We start from the raw sequence: 19,741 nt of genomic DNA, 5'->3' as shown, positions 1-19,741 counted from the left end.
TGCGTCCGGCTCCAGCTTCTCCGCCAGACTCTGTCTGTCTCCTGTCTCCATTAATTTATCTTATTTACAGAATGTGCAGCTTAATGCAAAGAGAAGAGAGACTCCAAAAACAGAAAGACACTTCTGCCCTTTTGGTTTGAGCACCTGCCCCCCAAACTGTTTGAAGCTTGTTTTAATTTTCCCATCAATAACCATGTTTTCATCACTAAGAAGTTTCTTTAGAGGAGCGTTTCATATGTTCACTGGGAGCCTTTTTCATCTCCACATTACCTGAAGGACTTAGTAAAGGGAGGAGTCTGCAGTCTGCAACCTCACCACTAGATGTCACTAAACACTACACACTGTCCTCAACAGACACTTTCATATTGTAATGGAAATGTGTTAACAATAAATGAATAAACCAACATTTGTGTGTGTTGACAGCTTGTTTGTGTTGTTTGTGTCCTGCAGTGAATGTGAGGAAGACGTATGAAGAGCTGCAGAGAGGACATATTTATCTACATGTTAACAGGAGGACGTCACACTGCATCCTTTCACTTAATGTGAATTATTACAGAGAATGAAGAGACGTTTATGCTGCTTACAGGTTCATCAAGATGATCTTCACATATTAACAACACTTTTATGATGTTTCCTTTTAGCAGAAGTAAGACGTTAACATTAAAGCAGCTTCTTGTTCTGCAGCTCATGCATACTAATGACGGAAAGAGGAAGGAAGCTCTGCTGGGTGTTGAACAGCAGCTTGTTACCAACTCCAGAAGAGACGAGCTGACCTCAGAGACATCAGCCTCCTCTTTAATGTAGACGTGTTTCTGGTGACTTACTGAATAAAGAGTTTCTGATCTGCTGATTGAACACAGAGGAGCAGCTATGAGTCCATCAGCCGGTGGATTAGTCGTCTTCCTTCTCTCTGTACAAGGTACTGTACTTCTATATTTATATTGTGAGGCCGTTACACACCTCACACACACACAGGGAGCTGTGTTTTTACTTCACACACAGGTCTGATGTCATCACACACAAATAATGACTAAATGAACATTAACAAAGAAGAAATGCTCTGAATAATTTGTCTCTGTTGAACTTCCTCTAATCGTTCAGCAGCGTTTCTTTGCATTAGACCACATTTAGAGGCTGTTATTCACTCCGAGTCTCTGACGACGTTTGTTCTTCTGTTTGGAGCATTTTATTGTGTATTTCTGGTCCTTTTTATTCTCTTCCTGGTTGTTCAGTGTCTCTTTGAGGGACATTTCGTAGCTTTGATCCGTGTCACAGATAATTGATTCACTGCCGGATGCTGAGCGCCGTGTCCTCAGTGAGGTGTGATCTATATGTCACAGTATCGTTCCCCTCAGAGTTCTGCATTTCTCTACAGTTTCCATCTCCACTCTGCAGCAGACTGACCACAGACAGAAGAGCACAGAGCAAAGACACTCTTCTTCTCATCAACCAAACCCTTCTAATACTTCAACTTGAGCTTTTTCAGGTCCACAGGTTCAATACGTCGCTGTTCCTTCCAGCTGCAGAGTCCATGTGGACATCGTGGACTCTTTCATTACTATCTATAAACTCAATGATTTTCATATTTCTCATAATATCTTTTCTCTTCAGTAAACTACCAATGAGAGTGTGTCCTGTGATGTTGTTCTGAGTGTGACTGTGGTTCCTGATGTGCTGTGTTACAGTGATACAGAGTCAGGATGGATGGAGAGTGAATTACCGTCAGACTGACGTCTGTGCTGTAAAAGGATCAACAGTGAAAATAAGCTGTACCTACACACACCCACCTGGAAAAGATCACCTGGATATAAAGGACAGATTCTGGTTCACTAAAGAGAAAGATGGTGAACCTGTGGATCTGACAACAGACTCTGAGTATTCAGGCCGTGTGATGTATGGATATTATAGAAATTGGAAGAGTTTTTATTTGACCATCACAGACGTGAGAGAGAGCGACTCAGCTGAGTACAAATTCAGATTCATGACAAACAAACCAGGAGAGAAATATACTGGTTCACCTGGAGTCACTTTGAATGTCACAGGTAACATTTTAATTCACATATTAATCATCTACAAATGTTCAACATCTAGAAAACTAGAGTATAAATGTCTTCTGTGAATGTTGACACTTTAATAAATAATATTCACTGATTCAGGTCTCCAGGTGCAGGTGAGAAGATCAGATTCTACCTGGTTGGAGCTGACGTGTCACAGCAGCTGTGTTCTGTCTGATCATCCTGAATACTACTGGTACAAGAATGAAAAATACATCGAGAGAGGATCTTCCCTTCTAGTCTCCTCTGGTTCTACAGACAGATATTCCTGTTATTTAAGAGGATCTTCTGGTCAACGTTCTCCTGTAGTGTGTAAGTTCACTCCACTGTGTCGGCCTGTGGAGCTTCAACAACATCTCACATGAAGGCACCAGACCGCTGCATGTAAACTAGAGGCATCAAAAAGATGAAGCACAACGTTCCTCAGGAGGTGGAGCCGTGGTCCACTGACCAGAGGGTTGCTGGTTCAATCCCCGGCCCCTGCAGTCTACGTGTAGAAGAGTCACTCACACACTGACACAACAATATGATTCTAATCACAGCTGTAAACACACTGGAGTCTAAATGTTAAAGGAGACACAGATCTTTATTTATGTCATTCTCTTATTAATAGAAACACAAATATAAACCATCAGCAGACAGAATAATGTGATTTTCATAAAGACTCAAGTGAATTATTCCAGAACATAAGTAGAAGTGACGTGTCAGCTGGTGGAGGAAACAATCAATAACTCCTACAACAACTAGAAGTGAGAGGACAGACTCAGCTAAGGACACAAGCAGCATCTAAAGAGAAGAATGTGTGGAGATATGAACATTACAAAGGATTAAAGGCTGCTTATTGTCACTTTACACCAGCAGGAGTCTCACCTGTGACAGCTGCTGTGATGAATAATAGAGATAGTCTGAGAGAAAGACACACAAGTATTCATTCAAATGATCAACTATCTACGCTAACATCTTCTAACCTCTTAGTATGTTTATTCACGTCTCCTCCAGATGTTCCACAGCGTCCCTCTGTGTCAGTGAGTCCCTCTGCTGAGATGCTGGAGGGCGGTTCAGTGACTCTGACCTGTAGCGCTGATGCTAACCCAGCAGCTAGCTACACCTGGTACAAGGAGGATGGAACTTCAGACCCTCATCTTCTCAGTAAAGAACCTCAGCTGGTCTTCAGCTCCATCCAGTCCTCTGACTCTGGAAGGTATTCCTGTACAGCTGAGAACCAGCTGGGGAGGAAGACGTCTGACTTCATCTTGATCCCTGTGAAATGTCAGTGAAACACAACCTCTTTAAAAGCAACATAATCACTACTGTCAAGTTCTCCAGGTGTTAATTATATTCATCTCGGCCCAAATTTGAAAATGGCTTGTTTAACCCAAATATCACATGGGGACAACTCGGATCCGGTTTGGCCTTTTATTTTCAATCGGAATGGTTGTGGGAACCGGAATAGCTTGATAACCTTAAAACAAAAATAGTAGACTAAATTCTACATCAAAGACTTTCCACAATAATAATTCATCATTAAACACCATTCTTTACCACATTAAGTAAATACACTAGCAAATCAAATTCAAAGAAGTATTTCCATTACAACTTAAACTTCTACTTTTCCTTTTACGGGTAAAAGATCAAAATCAACAGAAAATGGCAAACAAACTGTTGCTTCAAACAATATTTGAAATGAATAAAATCCATAGCAGTTGCGTCTGTGGTCGAACATGAGCGGCTGAGAGAGGGCGGCTAAGCTAATACCTAAACATTTTATACTCATGCCTGATGAGGGACGCGCTGGTGACTCGGTCCCTCCAGAAATATGGGTTGTATTTTAGGGTACCACTTCTGTTTGTTTCTGTTTAGTTCTCTGCCCCCTTCAGGGTTGGAGTTTACCGATGCTCCTTGTTTTAAATGCATGTGCAAACTGGTTTTAAACGCAATAACTACTAAGGTAGTGTTTTGTTATTACATCACATTACATTACATGTCATTTAGCTGACGCTTTTATCCAAAGCGACTTACAATAAGTGCATTCAACCATAGGGTACAAACTCAGGAGAACAAGAAAAAAGATTGTAAATTGGCTTATTTGAGGAAATTGCACTATTTGCTGTAGATGAGTGGCGTAATAAGTCCAATGTAAGTGCTACAGTTAGTGTGTTAGTGGAGGTAGAGTCTGAAGAGGTGTGTCTTTAGTCTGAAGACCATTTAGGAGCAGGACAGCAAAGAGTGGTGATCTAGTCGAGTATTTTGCTCTCAGTGAGGAGGAACAAGCAGTTTATCACATGCAGAGCGGAGAGTGCGGGTCGGGATGTCGGGTTGGACCAGGTCCTGGACGTAAGCTGGACCCGATCCATTCACAGCATGGTACGTGAGCACCAATGTTTAAAACTGGATGCGGGCAGCCACCGGTACCAGTGAAGAGAGCGGAGGAGAGGAGTAGTGTGGGAGAACTTAGGAAGGTTAAAGACCAGGCGAGCTGCTGCATTCTGGATGAGCTGCAGAGGTGGAATGGTGGTAGCAGGAGACCTGCAGGAGGGAGTTGCAGTAGTCCAGGCGGGAGATGACAAGAGCCTGAATCAGTACCTGGGCAGCCTTCTGAGTGAGAAGGGGACGTATTCTCCTGATGTTGTAGAGCGTGTATCTACAGGATTGTGTTGTCGCGGCGATGTTGGGAGTCAGGGAGAGTCGGCTGTCAAGTGTGACGCCGAGGTTCCTAGCGGCCAAAGTGGGCGTTAGTACGGAGTTTCCAAAGTTGACCGTCAGGTCCTGGGTCGGGGATTCTTCTCCCGGGAAGAGAAGTAGTTCAGTCTTGTCGGGGTTTCAGATGGTGGGCTGACATCCACTGAGAGATGTCAGTTAGACAGGCCGAGATCCGTGCCGCCACCTGGGAGAGAATGCGTTGGGTGTCATCGGCATAGCTGTGGTAGGAGAAGCCATGCGAGCGAATGACAGCGCCGAGAGAGTTGGTGTAGAGCAAGAAGAGGAGGGGACCCAGGACGGAACCGTGAGGAACTCCAGTAGTAAGAGGACAAGGTTCCGACACAGATCCTCTCCAGGTTACCCGGTAGGTACGGCCGTTGAGGTAGGACGAGAGAAGGGAGAAAGCAGAGCCTGTGACACCAAGTTCATAAAGGGAGGAAATAAGGATCTGGTGGTTGACTGTGTCTAATGCAGCAGAGAGGTCCAGAAGGATGAGGACAGAGGAGAGAGAGGCGGCTCTAGCAGTGTGGAGTTGCTTTGAGACAGCAAGGAGAGCAGTCTCTGTGGAATGGCCTTGAATCCTGACTTGTGGAGGTGAAGGGGGTTGTTATGGTGGAGATAGGAGGAGAGTTCGATAAAGATACACGTTCAAGGGTTTTGGATAAAAAGGGAAGAAGAGAGACCGGTCTGTAGTTGTTTGGTCTTTAGGGTTGAGGGTGGGTTTCTTCAGGAGGGGGTTGACTCTTGCCTCCTTCAGAAAATTGGGAAAACAGCCAGATAACAGAGCATTGTTGATGAGACAGGTGAGGAAAGAGAGGTCAGGTGCGATTGTAGAAGATGTGATGGAATGGGGTCAAGAGGGCATGTGGTCGGACGGGCATAGGTTAATAGAGTAAGAATTTGGTTAGGAGACAGGGGGGTAAAAGAGGAAAGTGAGGGTGATAGAGGTGAAGTCAATGGGATGCAAGAAGTAGGAGGTGGGTTAGAGAAAGAGGAGTGTATGTCATGAACTTCTATTTATTTAACTCTAACTTGTAATAATGTGTTGACACGTCTCCTCAAGATCTTCCACAGCGTCCCTCTGTGTCAGTGAGTCCCTCTGCTGAGATACTGGAGGGCGATTCAGTGACTCTGACCTGTAGCACTGATGCTAACCCAGCAGCTAACTACACCTGGTACAAGGGGGATGGAACTTCAGATCCTCATCTTCTCAGTGAAGAACCTCAGCTGGTCTTCAGCTCCATCCAGTCTTCTGACTCTGGAAGGTATTCCTGTACAGCTGAGAACCAGCTGGGGAGGAAGACATCTGACTTCATCTCTATCGATATGAAATGTGAGTGAAACAACCTTTTTAAAAGCAACATAATCACTACTGAGGTAGTGTTTTGTTATGAACTTCTATTTATTGAACTCTAACTTGTAATAAGATGTTGACACGTCTCCTCCAGATGGTCCACAGCGTCCCTCTGTGTCAGTGAGTCCCTCTGCTGAGGTGCTGGAGGGCGGTTCAGTGAATCTGACCTGTAGCACTGATGCTAACCCAAAAGCTAACTACACCTGGTACAAGGAGCATGAAGACTCACCACGAGCATCAGGACAGATCTTCACCATCACTGACTTCACAGCTGAACACAGTGGGAATTATTACTGTGAAGCCCAGAACGAGATGGGACGTAGTAACTCCACCTTACGTCTGATTACTTCTTCAGGTAAATCACACTCATTCTTCTGTTCACTCACACATTATATCAACAATCCAGCTAAAGAAGTGACTCACAGTAAACGCGGCCTTTAGCTCCTGTCCTCCACTCAGTGAAGCAGGAGAGCATTGTGGACTAGAAGGTGAACCTGAGCAGATACACTATGACCCCACTGAGAATCAAACCCTGGACCCTCGGTTCACCACTTTAAAGCTTCACCAGCTGAGCGTCCTGCAGACATCACGTGGTCTGATGCTGCGTCGTCTCATCAAATGATGAAGTCAGAAGTGGAAGGAACAAGAAGAGTCACGTTAGAAGAGGTGAAGATGTTGATACCTGAACAGAGTCTGTAGCTGTAAGAATGCAGGAGCAGCTCAGTAAGAGAAACAAGTCTGGAACAAACACAATGCTGTTAGCAACACAACAGTTAGCTACCATGCTAACTAGTCAGCTTTGAGAATTAGCAGTAGTATTTTCGGGGGTTTGGATTGTTTCTCCAAAACGTCTCCTGATCGAGTGTGTTTAGTTTGTGTAGCAGTAAACACTCTGCAGTTGCCATGGCAACAGGACACAATAAAATTGCCGCCGCTGTGACCATCCAGCTACATTGTTTTGATAAGACGTTCTACTCATATTTATTTTGAGTTAAAGTTCATCATCTGCATCGAGCAGATCTTAAGGTCCCAGATATTCTGTTTCACTGAGTTAAACATCTTATTTCCGTCCTGTTGGTTATTAATTCACCTTCCATATTTAGTAGTTTATATTTGTTGTTTATTTTCTTTCCTGTGTGGGAAAAGGAGCCTCCAATGGTTGGAAGGCAGCGTTTGCGTCCACATCTGCTATTTTCCTGGTGATCATCATGATCCTCACTGTCCTCATGATCAGGTGAGCGGTTCAACTTCACTGATGAAATGTAGATGTGGATCTTACATTCAAGCAGTCGTTGAATTACTTGATTCGATCTTTTGTTTGTTCATTAATACATTTTTCTGCCTGAAGAAAAAAGTCTCCACAAAGCAGCCGGCCTGCAGAGAGACCAGAGAACAACGCTCAGGTGAGGAGGAATAGCTCGGTGTGGAGGCCTTTGGGAACATCTGGGAACATCTGGGATCATCATGTCAGGCCTGTGAGGCGGGGATTTAAAAGCCAACAATTAAAATATAATACAAATTCATTTAAATTAGGAAAAAAAAGTTACCAGCAACACTGGGAGTTCAACTCCAGGTAAAAACCGGCCCACTGGGAGGTTTTGTCAGGTCCCTCTAGCTCAGCCCACTCCTACGTCCTGGTTCTTCTTCAAACCATCTAAACACCACCTGTCGCTCCCACACGATGACAGTTTGTAGATGGAACTTCATTAACCTCAATGACGTTAATTACAACCATTAAACACCTGAGACCTCCATGAGAACCTGTAGGGCCCAAAGGAGTCATTAGAGAACAAGCCCTGCAGATATTCTACTATCTGGTAATTTGTACTTCAGTCCAACAATACTATCCAATAAGTACTTCTTGTTCTTTGATGCAGATCCCACCAGCAGAGCCTTGCTATGCTACCGCGAGCTTCTCCAGAAACCAGGAGGATCTTCTTCTCTACTCCAACGTCAGTCCAGCTCGCCCCCCCAGACGCAAGGAGGAGGTGGAGGAAGTTCTGTACTCACGTGTCAACTTTGTGCGAGTGAGTCAGTGACAATCTTTACTGAATATGGATCCGTCTCTGCTTTGATCATCACTGTTTTATTGCTGTTTGAACGTGTTAATGATTAATATTCTGAGTTTACGGTTCTTTCACAGACGGAGATGTGAAGGAGCTGTGGATGATTCTTCTGCTCTGTACAGCACCGTCAGCAAAGCACCAAGAGAATGAACCCACACAGATATGTGGTCTGTTACTGTACAGAGTTTAAGCAGCTTAAACACACTTGCATGAATATGAGGTTTGACATGTTGTATATTCACCATCGTTAAGGCTTCCATCAGAGAAGCATCAGGGAGCCAATGGGAGGCCAGCTTGTAGTCTGTAATCAGCCTTTAAATGTTACTAATCAGCAATATGTTACTACCAGTTCTATACAAGCGTCTTCAGGTACATTTATCTGCAAATAGTCTTTACCAATATTGCCAATATGCTTCTATTGATTCTCATAATATTTACTGAAGTTTTTGTTTTGTATGAGAACTTGTCTCAACTTAAAATGGCTGAATTGGACTTTCAGAGTGTTTTAAGCACCTAGTGGTAGAAATGATAATGTAGAAATGTTTAGGGTAGAATTGTAGTTTGTGTGTTAGATATTAGTTATTACATTAGCATGTTAGATGAAGTGACTGCAATATGAATCAAACCCAATTCATAGTAATTATAGTCTTATAATTACTGCACACATTTACCTGCTACAATGTAACGTTAAGACTTGGAGACGGATGCTAATTGCCGTCCTTGATGGATTCCAAAAAGGCTCTTCTCCTGTCAGGTAGTAGATGAGCAAAGTTTGTACGACAGCCCTGCGAGGCAAACCTTCTGATTTTGGATCATATAGAACTGAGTTAAACATAATGGTTAAGATGTGTTAAGTTTACTCGCTATTAGATGATGAGATTATGGATGCTTTATTATTACGTTTGTGAGGAAGCTTTAGGCCAAAGGTCTGATCATTGAATGTACTGTAGTATGAAGTGAACAGGGATCGATCAGGTCACTGAGGGATCTCAGATTCAACCATCAGAGTGAGTCACGGTGGGGGGGTGGGCGGGGGGGGGGGGGCGGCTTGAATGTGCAGCCAATCACATACGACAGCAGATTGGGCTGAGCTGGAGAAGGAGCAGGCAGAAGCCTCCTGTGAACCATTACTGATGGTCATATGGACGAGGGGACTTCTCTATTTCAGTTTTAAAGTAACGGTTTTAAATAAGATTTAGTTACAGATAATAGAATACAAGAGGTTCTACTAAGTGGGGCAGTTGTGGTTGTGCCAAACAACCACAACTTGGAAATTAAGATAACAGAAATAGAAAGAATTAGAACGAAACAAATTGGCTTCCCTTACTTCTCCAAGAACGTCCATCAAAATACAGAGGGAGCACCAACCACTAACCCGGAGTCCCTACGTGATGCACACGTGTACAAGGTACAAACGTACCAACCGTCCTCAACCTCTCACCACAAACCTGCACTTCTTGTGCGTGCATGACAACTAAAGGAACACCTGCTCCAGATCTCCCTTTTAACAGCAGGGCCCTCAGGTGATTGGCGGCTCTCTTCAGGAACTCAGGTGCAGGCAGATCGGCACCTGAAGGGAAAAACAAGGGAGGAGGGGCAACACAGACAGTAGTGACACGGACGTTAGTGTAAGATTGTTATCGCCTCTCGTAAACATGTTGATTGTATTTTGTATTATTACGCAGAATCTGCTAATTGATTTGTGACTGAAGCTGTCACATTGAGGTATTATGTTGTTCATTCTGTCCTCATGACGTCATCGTAGTCCGTCCATCAGGAGACGGATCCTCCTCTCACGCTCTCACTGAGGTTTCTTCCCTCGAGTATTCCTGTGTAGATGTGATGTTTGGGGACAGAGGATGTCGCATGTGTACAGACTTTAAAGCCCTCTGAGGCACATTTGTAATTTGTGATTTTGGGCTATTCCAAATAAAATGAATTGAATTCTCCTGTGGTTTTGGAGCAGATGTGTAACAGATGTGTTGTGGGAGAAGATTGAGATTATCAAGTAAACCTCAAAGTGGTGATTACCACTGGTAGTAAAGCTCAGTTACAAAGGAAGTGGCTTAACCTGAATTATTATTTTTGAGCGGTGTTTTAAAATGACTACTTCTCTCTTGATTTATTCCCTCAGTAAACATTGTAAACATGAGTTTATGGTCTCAGTCTCTAGTTTCAAGTCTTCAATACAACATGATGTTCATTTAGCAAATTATGGTCCATTTAGAGCCAACTAAACACATATTTATTCTGTTTATACGCTCTGCATTGTGGGAGATTTCTCTAGTTCTTCTTCGTTGTAGTTCTTCCGTGTCAGACCTCAGTGAACATTTGTTCATCTCAACTCGGGGGTTTACAGCCAGCTGCTCATGCATGGTAATTATCTAAAGGGGAAGCAGGACTTTTTCATCAGCTGATACAGACACACGTTGTCTTTCAGTCCCACGTCCCTCTCTTGGACAGCTGATAGTGGAGGACGTGTTTTAACAGAGACGGATGAGCGGAGGAGCTGAGAGTGGATCAGTCATCTTCCTCCTGTCTGCATTCATATTCATCACATTTATATCTGTATCACAGAGCCTGAGTCGCCATGAAGGCTTTTATTAGAAACACGGTTGACCAAAATACTTAGAAAGTTTCACTTCCCCCTTTGTCTTTTTCTCTGCACCGTCACACCCCAACGCTCACCACAAACACCACCATTTCACTTTGTGCTAATTACTATTCAGTTTCCTTTTCTCTATAGAAAAAGATGTGCACCTGCACCCCTTGTGCTGTGATGAGTGTGATGGTGGTTTGTAGTTTCTCTTCCAGTCATTCGGGGTCAGGATGGCTGCAGAGTTACTTACGGTTCCTCTTGGATCTGTGGATTAAACGGATCCACCTTGGAGATGCACTACAGATACACCCCCCCCCCCCCCCAGAACCAATGAGGGGGTCACTGCTTTACCGACAGGCAGCACGGACACCCGGTGGATCTGAGAACGGACCCAGGACACGTAGAGGACAGTTAGCTTAGCATACCGCTGCTCTCTGGGGATCAGCGGCCTGAGAGGCGGCGACTCGGCTGTGTACAGGTGTGCTGTGTTCATGTTCACCACAAACCAACCGGACAGGAAGTACACCGGCGAACCGGGGGTCCGTCTGTCCGTCACAGGTAACGGATCCAAGCGCTCAACACTTGGGAAGCTGCTGGTGTCTCTGAAGGGATTCTTGTTTCATGGTTTTACAAATGCAGGTGAAGATCAGGAGATCAATACCTTTGTCACGAAGCGGGTGCAGGCAGAGGCAGGACTCGAACGCAGAGTTTTGGGAAACAACAAAAAGACTTTAATGGTATGAATTCCAAAATGCCGAGGGGCTAAAAAAACGCAGGCGGGGACCAAGCACGAAGCACCACAAGGGGCAGGAAACATGCAGACACCGAGGCGACAGGAGACGCACAGGGCTTAAATACACTGGGAAGGTGCAGGTGATTGGACACAGGTGGAAACAATCACAGGACAAGGTAGGAAGTGAAGTTACCCGGGGACACGAGGGGCAGAAAACTACAAAATAAAACAGGAAACAACCCAAACCGTGACGACCTTGTTATGGAAAGTGTACATCAGCAGACCTGACGGGTCAGAGCAGCCGTCCTCGACCTTGTCCAACCTTCTACAGCTGGTACAAGAACGGAGACAAAATGATGATGAAAGAAACAAAGATTTGGGGCTACTTTTATTCTTTTTCCAGGTCCTGCAACAAAGTGAAGTCATCATTCAGTGGACATTTCTGACTTCTAGATACATCACATCTAAGTTCTGGTGCAGCCCTCTGCATGGTGGTCGTTGGAAGCATCTCGCTCAACCAAAGGACCTTCGTGAAGACTCCCAGGACGAAGGTCGCGTTGACGTCCTTGATACCGAGAGAGGAAACACTGAGAATCAAAGACCTGAGAGAGAACGATTCAGCCGAGTAGCGTTTCATATTAACAGCATGGAGCTCTGAAGGGATCAGCGGTTTACCTGGAACCACTTTGACCGTCAAAGGTACGAAGAATAAAATTTATCAAATGCTCTGACAACATGTACCTTACTCACTAAGATACAGTAATAGCTGCATGCATGGCTTCATACCATGAATGTTCTGTGTTGAAACACATCACTGCTGCTGGATCTCACCTTTCCTTACTGAATGGTTCACAGATCCAGATGTGCAGGCGCAGGTTGATCTGGTCTCCTGGGGGTCCGAAGCTGACTCACGTGTGTGTGTTGTCAGCTTTCAAGAGAGTATGTAAGTCACTTGTTTATTATGCACAACATTGATTCATCTCATTTACAGAATTTGCAGCATAATGTCAAGAAAAGAGAGACTCCAAAAGCAGGAGGACAGGGAAAATAGCCTGGTCTGTTTTTGAAATGTATTTATTTATATTATTAATATTTTTAATTTCCTGAATAACTTTGGCAATGGTGCCCTTTTGTTTTGGGTTGAGCAATAAGAGAAATGGCTCAAAGGAGTGAAAAGAATGCGCTATTTAAAAAGACTAACAGCATTTTACAGGCCGACTTGTTATCATGGTGGAAAACAAGAAGTAGACGTAGTTGTCAAATTCCAAATGTTTTATTTTAATTTATATCTCAGTCCTATTGTACGATTTGTATGTAATTGAAGAAACAGTGTAATCCATGAAAAAGAGACCTGCTGCAATAAATAATGAGCTTTATGAGTGAATGTTCTACTTGTATCTCTTATTATGTTTAGTAACAGAATCATGAAATCAGACATTACAACTGATGATAATCTACTAAAATAAGTCCAATATTTCTGTCACCATTGTTGTTGATTTTGTGTGAGGGAAGCTGCCAAAACCGTCATGAATAAAATGTACATTTGTGTGTGTGTGTGTGTGTGTGTGTGTGTGTGTGTGTGTGTGTGTGTGTGTGTGTGTGTGAGATGCTGATGAGGAACCACAAAGCGGACCAGAAGATGGGCAGGATGCATTCTCTCTGGTTTATTCAGGTTCTTTAGGAAGAGTTCTGTTTGAAATTACAAAATGCACTGGTAGAAACAGATAGAGAAAGAAACAGAGCGAGAGAAGGAGATGGTGGGAGAGAGAGAGAGAGAGAGAGAGAAAGGAGGGTTTCATATCCAGAATAAACAGGAATAACATCACCAGGTTCAGATTCAGGCAGCGCTTTACTCTCAAAGGGGGAGTTTTTCAGCGAGGAAAAACCTCCTCCTCCTCCCCCTTTTAAAATCATTTTTTAAACTTTTTTAATGTTAGTTAAAGTGTTATCCACCTTCGCAAGACCCCCACAATGTTTAAGCCCCGTGAAATAACTGGCGATATAACAAACAAACATTCTTTGATTTCATCACCAAAGTCATTTCCATTTATTTATTTTATCAGGGCGATTTTTTTTCTTTTTTTGTTTTTAAAAATAGAAGAAAAAAAGAAACACATTGCTCTTAAAAACATCTATCTATATATATTTTTACATATGTATACTTTTTTCTTTATATTTATTTATTTTTTTGATTCCTGAAGTTGACTTGTTACCCCACATAGTGGCATGCACATTGCACATGCAAATCTGTAATTAAATACTTCTCTTTTATCTTAAATTGCCGTGTATGTTTATTCTTTTATGCCCCGACTTGCTGAGTGGATCCTGTATGGTTTTCTACTGTGGCACTGGTTCGGTTTCTACTGGGTCGGATGGTCGGCATGGCGATGAGATGGATGCTTGGTGGTTGCTTCGGAGAGTTTCCCAATACATCTCGTTACAGTCAAGATAAGATTACAGTTTATTGTTGTTGTACTTTTACACAATGGTGTTTAACCCTTCGCACCACTCGATGCTTGATTATATATTTACTCTTTAAACATGGTTCAAGAGGGAAACGTCTGCAGCCGTTTACAGGTTTTAATCTATGTAGTTTGACACCTCAATCGTGGCTTCTATCAAACGATACTTTACCAAATATGTTTTTCCGATAATGATTGAACGGTTAATTGTGTCCTTTGCAAACCCAAAACCAATCAGGCACAAAGGCTGAATGAATAAAACAAGTCTGTTTCTCAAGGACCCAAAACACAACAAGCGCTCAGATGGTCTGAGAACGATCAAATAGTGAGAGGACGACCTCCCGCGTCCAGATCTCCTGGAAGCAACCTGTCTACTGGATGTGATGGGAATGGAAACACGTGGAGACGAGAGAGAGAGAGGGGGGGGGGCGCCGTGGGGGTTGCTATGGCGACAGCCGGGGACACTTTTACCTGCGGCACTGAGAATTTCATTCACTGTAAAACGGCATCGAGTCCGGTGAGTGATTAAGGTACGAAGGTCCAGGTGACGTGCACAAAAATGAATGAGCCACGGCGGCATCGTGGAAGTGCCGAGCAAGCGTTTAACTTACTCCATCAAAGCATTGATGGATGCATGAGCATCACGCTGTATTGAAGAAGAATTGGAATTAGAGGCTGAGACCAAAAACACATGTTTACAATGTTTACTGATGGAATAAAACAAGAGAGAAGTAGAGTCATTTCCTCATAGACGTCTATGGGAGCAGAGGAGTCGCCCCCTGCTGGTCACCACAGAGAAGTAGAGTCATTTCCTCATAGACGTCTATGGGAGCAGAGGAGTCGCCCCCTGCTGGTCACTACAGAGAAGTAGAGTCATTTCCTCATAGACGTCTATGGGAGCAGAGGAGTCGCCCCCTGCTGGTCACTACAGAGAAGTAGAGTCATTTCCTCATAGACGTCTATGGGAGCAGAGGAGTCGCCCCCTGCTGGTCACTACAGAGAAGTAGAGTCATTTCCTCATAGACGTCTATGGGAGCAGAGGAGTCGCCCCCTGCTGGTCACTACAGAGAAGTAGAGTCATTTCCTCATAGACGTCTATGGGAGCAGAGGAGTCGCCCCCTGCTGGTCACTACAGAGAAGTAGAGTCATTTCCTCATAGACGTCTATGGGAGCAGAGGAGTCGCCCCCTGCTGGTCACTACAGAGAAGTAGAGTCATTTCCTCATAGACGTCTATGGGAGCAGAGGAGTCGCCCCCTGCTGGTCACTACAGATAATGAAGAATTGAGCGATTGTCAGGACTTGTCAGGACTGATGGGTGCATCAGTTTGGTTTGTCCTCTCTGGGCTACTGTAGCAAAGAGGACACACTCTCTATTCAGGCTCGTGTCCACAACATACCAGTGAAAAGAATTGTGTGGATAAATTCATCAATTATTGTGCAACAATCATCTTGGATTTCTCCTCAAATGATCCGCCGGACTCGTCAGACAACACAGACAAACACAAAGACTCAGACAGATGTTCACAGACAACACCCCCACATGTGTGAGCACGAACTCAGACACACACACCGTTTATGATGACAGCTCAATCACACCCCCTTGTGTCTGCGGATGGTATCACACGAGGAATGGAAGAAAATCAGATGAACACAATGAGTTTTTACAGAAAGTTTATGGATTATATACACAAGAAGTACTGAGACAAAATGTACAATACAGTGGGAGAGAATGGGTGAGAGAAATGAAACTACCACCCTGATGAGCGGTTGGAGGGAGGACGGGGGATGAAGGTGGCGATCTCACGTGCGTGCCGTGATTGTCTCAAAGGAGGAGTCATGGTGTCCTGTACAGTGTAAGGCACTGAGGGTGACCTACTGTAGCTGATGGTGTCAGGACACACACACACACACACACACACACACACACACACAGAGTAGATGTCTCCCTGTCGCAGCAGTAGCCCCCCCCCCCAGCGGGGTGACGGTGATGGAATGGATGAGGATGTGCCCGAAAAATGGTCCAGTGCCATTGTGAAATTTTGTGTTAGCATCACTACGACCTCTGCTGTTGCCCCCCCCCCCATCCTAAAAAATGTCCCCCACATCATTGCGATCTCTCTCATTGCCCCTCAACCCCTCGACCCCCTCCCCTCAACAAACCGCGGGCCCAGCTCAACACAGAAGAGCCTCCCCACTGAGAACAAACATTGACTCTGTGAAGGGGAACGGTTGATGGGAGATCTGGAACAGCTGTGGTGATTGGATGAGGGGAACCAGGTGTGCACATCTGTGAAGTGAGAGAATGGAAACAGAAGGGGGAGACAAAACCAAACCAACAACACAAAACAGAACACCACATCTGTAGACCTACTACCCGTAGAGCACTGTACGTAACACCGCCGTACTTTGCCTGTCTGTTGTCTGTCAGCTGCGTGCGAATTCAGGGGGAAAAGTATCGTGACTTCCTCAACCACCAACATGTTCGTCTCGTCTCGTTAACGAAAGTTAAGATTTAGTCATAGTTTTTATTTTTTAAGATCGTCTTAGTCTCGTCTTGGTCATGGAAAAAAGGTTCGTTAACAAAAAATGTTCGTCAAATTTCGTCACTGGTTTAGACCCGCCCACCAGCTCCTCCATTGGCTCTGCTGTTGCTCGTGTGATTGGCCGTCCCCGCTGTCATCAGGTTGTAAACCGGTCTGCTAGTTGCCTCGAGGAGTCCCTGTTACTCCGCCACTGTAAGTGTGAAATAGGTGCTACTGAGTTGGAGTGAAGATGACTAACAAGGTGAAACACAGAATGATAATGTTTTGCTACATGCTTTACAACCAGTCAAACCAAAAAGGGAACAGTAGCAGTAGAAAACTAGAAGAACTGCTAGTTTGATTAAAAATACTTGTGCCCCCCCCCACTTCTGAAATCAAAATGAGTCCCTGGATACAAACACGATCAGGGTGGATTTAATTCAGCAATAGAATAGAAGAGCACACTGAGAACTTAAGGGGAGAATATTCAGTCAACTTTTGTCTTTAGGTTCAAGCCAACGATAAACCTGAATGAGCAATAATCCAACATCCTGACAGGAAAATAAATGAACAGTAACAATCAGATTCACATGTGGACATCTCTTCATTTAGTGAGTAACACTCACTGAGTGACTTCAGCTTTGATTCACATTCTAATACGTCCTTCTGCGTGAGAACAGTAACTTGTTCTTAAATATCTTATGCAGATAAATATTAAAGGGCTTAATCTGTGTCCATTGAACGAGTACTGCGTCATTATGTCAGTGAGCAACACGCCCTCAGATACAGTAATATATATATATATATATATATATATATATATATATATATATATATATATATATATATATATATTGTGGCAACCAACGGGTGTGGGTGAAATCACAGGACTCGGATACACGACCAGCTGCACACAAAAAAAGGGTACGGTTTATTTTGACATACAAAAAAAGGGAAAAGGGCAAAATAGGTTCTTCCTCTTTTGAGGCCTCGGTTCAACAGGCTGTTCGGCCTTCAGTCCCCTTCCTGCGGGAAGCACAGAAAACAGGATTTACACTCATTCCAAAACCCCCCCAGCGTGAGGCCATCTCCTATACGTCTAGTTCCCCAGGCTGCATGAATGGGTGGTCCTTTATAGTGTGGGGGGGCGGGGGGGCGTTTCCCCTTCTCACCTGACCTCTGGCTCGTCGGTGCCCCAGACCTTGGTGCTGATCTCTTGAGGCGCTGTCCAGGGTGCTGATTCGTGGGTTGCCACAATATAAAGAAGAATGTCATTCTCTCTGCTAACAAACATTGACGTAATACCTCTTCAGGCCAGAGCTCAGCTTCACCTCGTCCTTCTCATCTTCATGTTAAACTGGTGTGATGGGCTGCAGTCCGTATTCCACTTAAGAATGAAAGCAAAGGTTCAGTTCATTGAAGGAGAAACGTGCTGCTCGTCCATCCAGACACTAATCTGGAAAAAGCCTTTTGAAGTTACAGCAAAAGAAAACCAGGATGAAATTGAAGGTGATTATGATACGTTACACGTTTTTGACTACTGTTTTTCTGTTTTGTTTGTTTGTTTGTTTGATTTTTACGTTCTGTGCTTCAAACCGATTTGAGTGTATTTCTCGTTAACACGTATTGGTTCTGAGGTATAATAACTTTAGGAGAATTACCTCAGGTAGAACGTTGTTTTCATGCACGTTGGCGCCGTTGATGGCCGCCACGGTGCTTCGGTGCGCTTCGTTTGTTGTTGTTTTTGTTGTTAATTATGTTTCCTGCTGCGATTCCCGGAGCTCTTTCACCAGAGATGAGCTCTTGAACATCCGATGAACAACTCCAGCGGAGTTACTTCCAACTTTCCTGCTTTCTTCCGTGGAATTACTGGACATTCTAGTCAAAGGTGCGCTCACCTTTCGTCACGCGGTGAGACGCCGTCGGAGAGGAAAACGGGCCGGCTCGCTGGTGAGACTCCGCAGGCGTAGTTCTCGCACTCCGCTGCCGGGCATCTTTCTCTCCAACGTGCGCTCACTGTGCAACAAACTGGAGGAAATACAGCTGCTGGTGAGGAGAGACGGAGACTTCTCTACATCCTCCGTCTTGTGCTTCACGGAGACGTGGCTCTGCGGATTGATACCGGACTCCGCGGTCCAGCTGGCGGGCTTCCAGCTGCTCCGAGCGGACCGCGACACGGAGCTCTCCGGCAAGACGAAGGGTGGAGGAATCTGCTTCTACTCCAACAGCAGCTGGTGCAACGACGTAACGGTGACCCTAAAACACTGTTCTCCTGATCTGGAAACTTTCTCCATCAACTGCAAACCCTTTTATTCCCCCCGTGAGTTCTTTATTGAAACTGTGTAATCAATAACGTTATGACAATATTGTAAAACCTGAAATTGTTTTACATATAGAACCACCATAAGATAGAACCACCATCACATAGGACCACCATCACATAGGACCACCATCACATAGGACCACAATCACATAGAACCACCATCACATAGAACCACCATCACACATACCCACCATAAGATAGAACCACCATCACATAGAACCACCATCACATAGGACCACCATCACATAGAACCACCAACACATATAACCACCATCACATAGAACCACCATCACATAGAACCACCATCACACATACCCACCATCAGATAGAACCATCATCACATAGGACCACCATCACATATACCCCCCATAAGATAGAACCACCATAAGATAGAACCACCATCAGATAGAACCATCATCACATAGGACCACCATCACATAGAACCACCATCACATAGAACCACCATCACATGGGAGAGGGTAGTGTTGGTTCATGATGACGGACTAAGACCTCCCGCCACATGAACAGTTTCTTCCCGTCGGCAGTCGGGCTCATCAACAGAGCCGGTCCCCCACTGACGGACTCTGACAGTATCACGTGACAGCTTCTATCAAGATAACTTCTGCTTTTCTGAGTTTAGCATCAGGAAGTTGCCGGTCATCCAAGTTTTGATGTCTCCAAGAAATTCTTGAAGTCTAACTAGTCGGTTGGTGTCTTCTGGTTTGATCGACAGACGTAAGGAGGGGAGGGCGGGGGGGGGGGGGGGGGGGTAGGGAGGGCACAGATGCAACATTAGATGACGTCACAACTGGTCCAACGTTTCCTAAAAAATATACAAACAAAAAACTCTGTGATTTCAAAGCCTCGTCCAGCTGATTACTGACGTTTGTATCTCTCTCTTCATTAAACGTGACAGACAGGCAGAGA

General features: G+C 44.5%; 1 protein-coding gene and 1 long non-coding RNA gene across 2 annotated transcripts in view; both read left to right on the top strand.

Annotated features, from left to right (window-relative positions):
* Window positions 1–598: 598 nt before the first annotated feature.
* Window positions 599–19,741, top strand: part of LOC144383162 (cell adhesion molecule CEACAM5-like) — a 45,292-nt gene continuing 26,149 nt past the window's right edge. Inside the window, exons 1-2 of the mRNA XM_078080008.1 lie at window positions 599–919; window positions 1,686–2,042. Of these exons, the coding sequence (XP_077936134.1) occupies window positions 871–919; window positions 1,686–2,042 (406 nt within the window). The 5' untranslated portion in view covers window positions 599–870. The remainder of the gene's footprint in view (window positions 920–1,685; window positions 2,043–19,741) is intronic.
* LOC120814834 (uncharacterized) lies at window positions 6,616–10,123 on the top strand. Its single transcript, XR_013450548.1, has 4 exons — window positions 6,616–7,342; window positions 7,457–7,511; window positions 7,986–8,135; window positions 8,252–10,123. It is a non-coding gene; the product is annotated as an uncharacterized LOC120814834 (long non-coding RNA).

The sequence above is a fragment of the Gasterosteus aculeatus genome, chromosome 9 (genome assembly GCF_964276395.1).
Source record: "Gasterosteus aculeatus chromosome 9, fGasAcu3.hap1.1, whole genome shotgun sequence".
Lineage (NCBI taxonomy): Eukaryota > Metazoa > Chordata > Actinopteri > Perciformes > Gasterosteidae > Gasterosteus > Gasterosteus aculeatus.
Note: the sequence above shows the minus strand (reverse complement) of the source record. Positions and strands in the feature narration are given on the sequence as shown.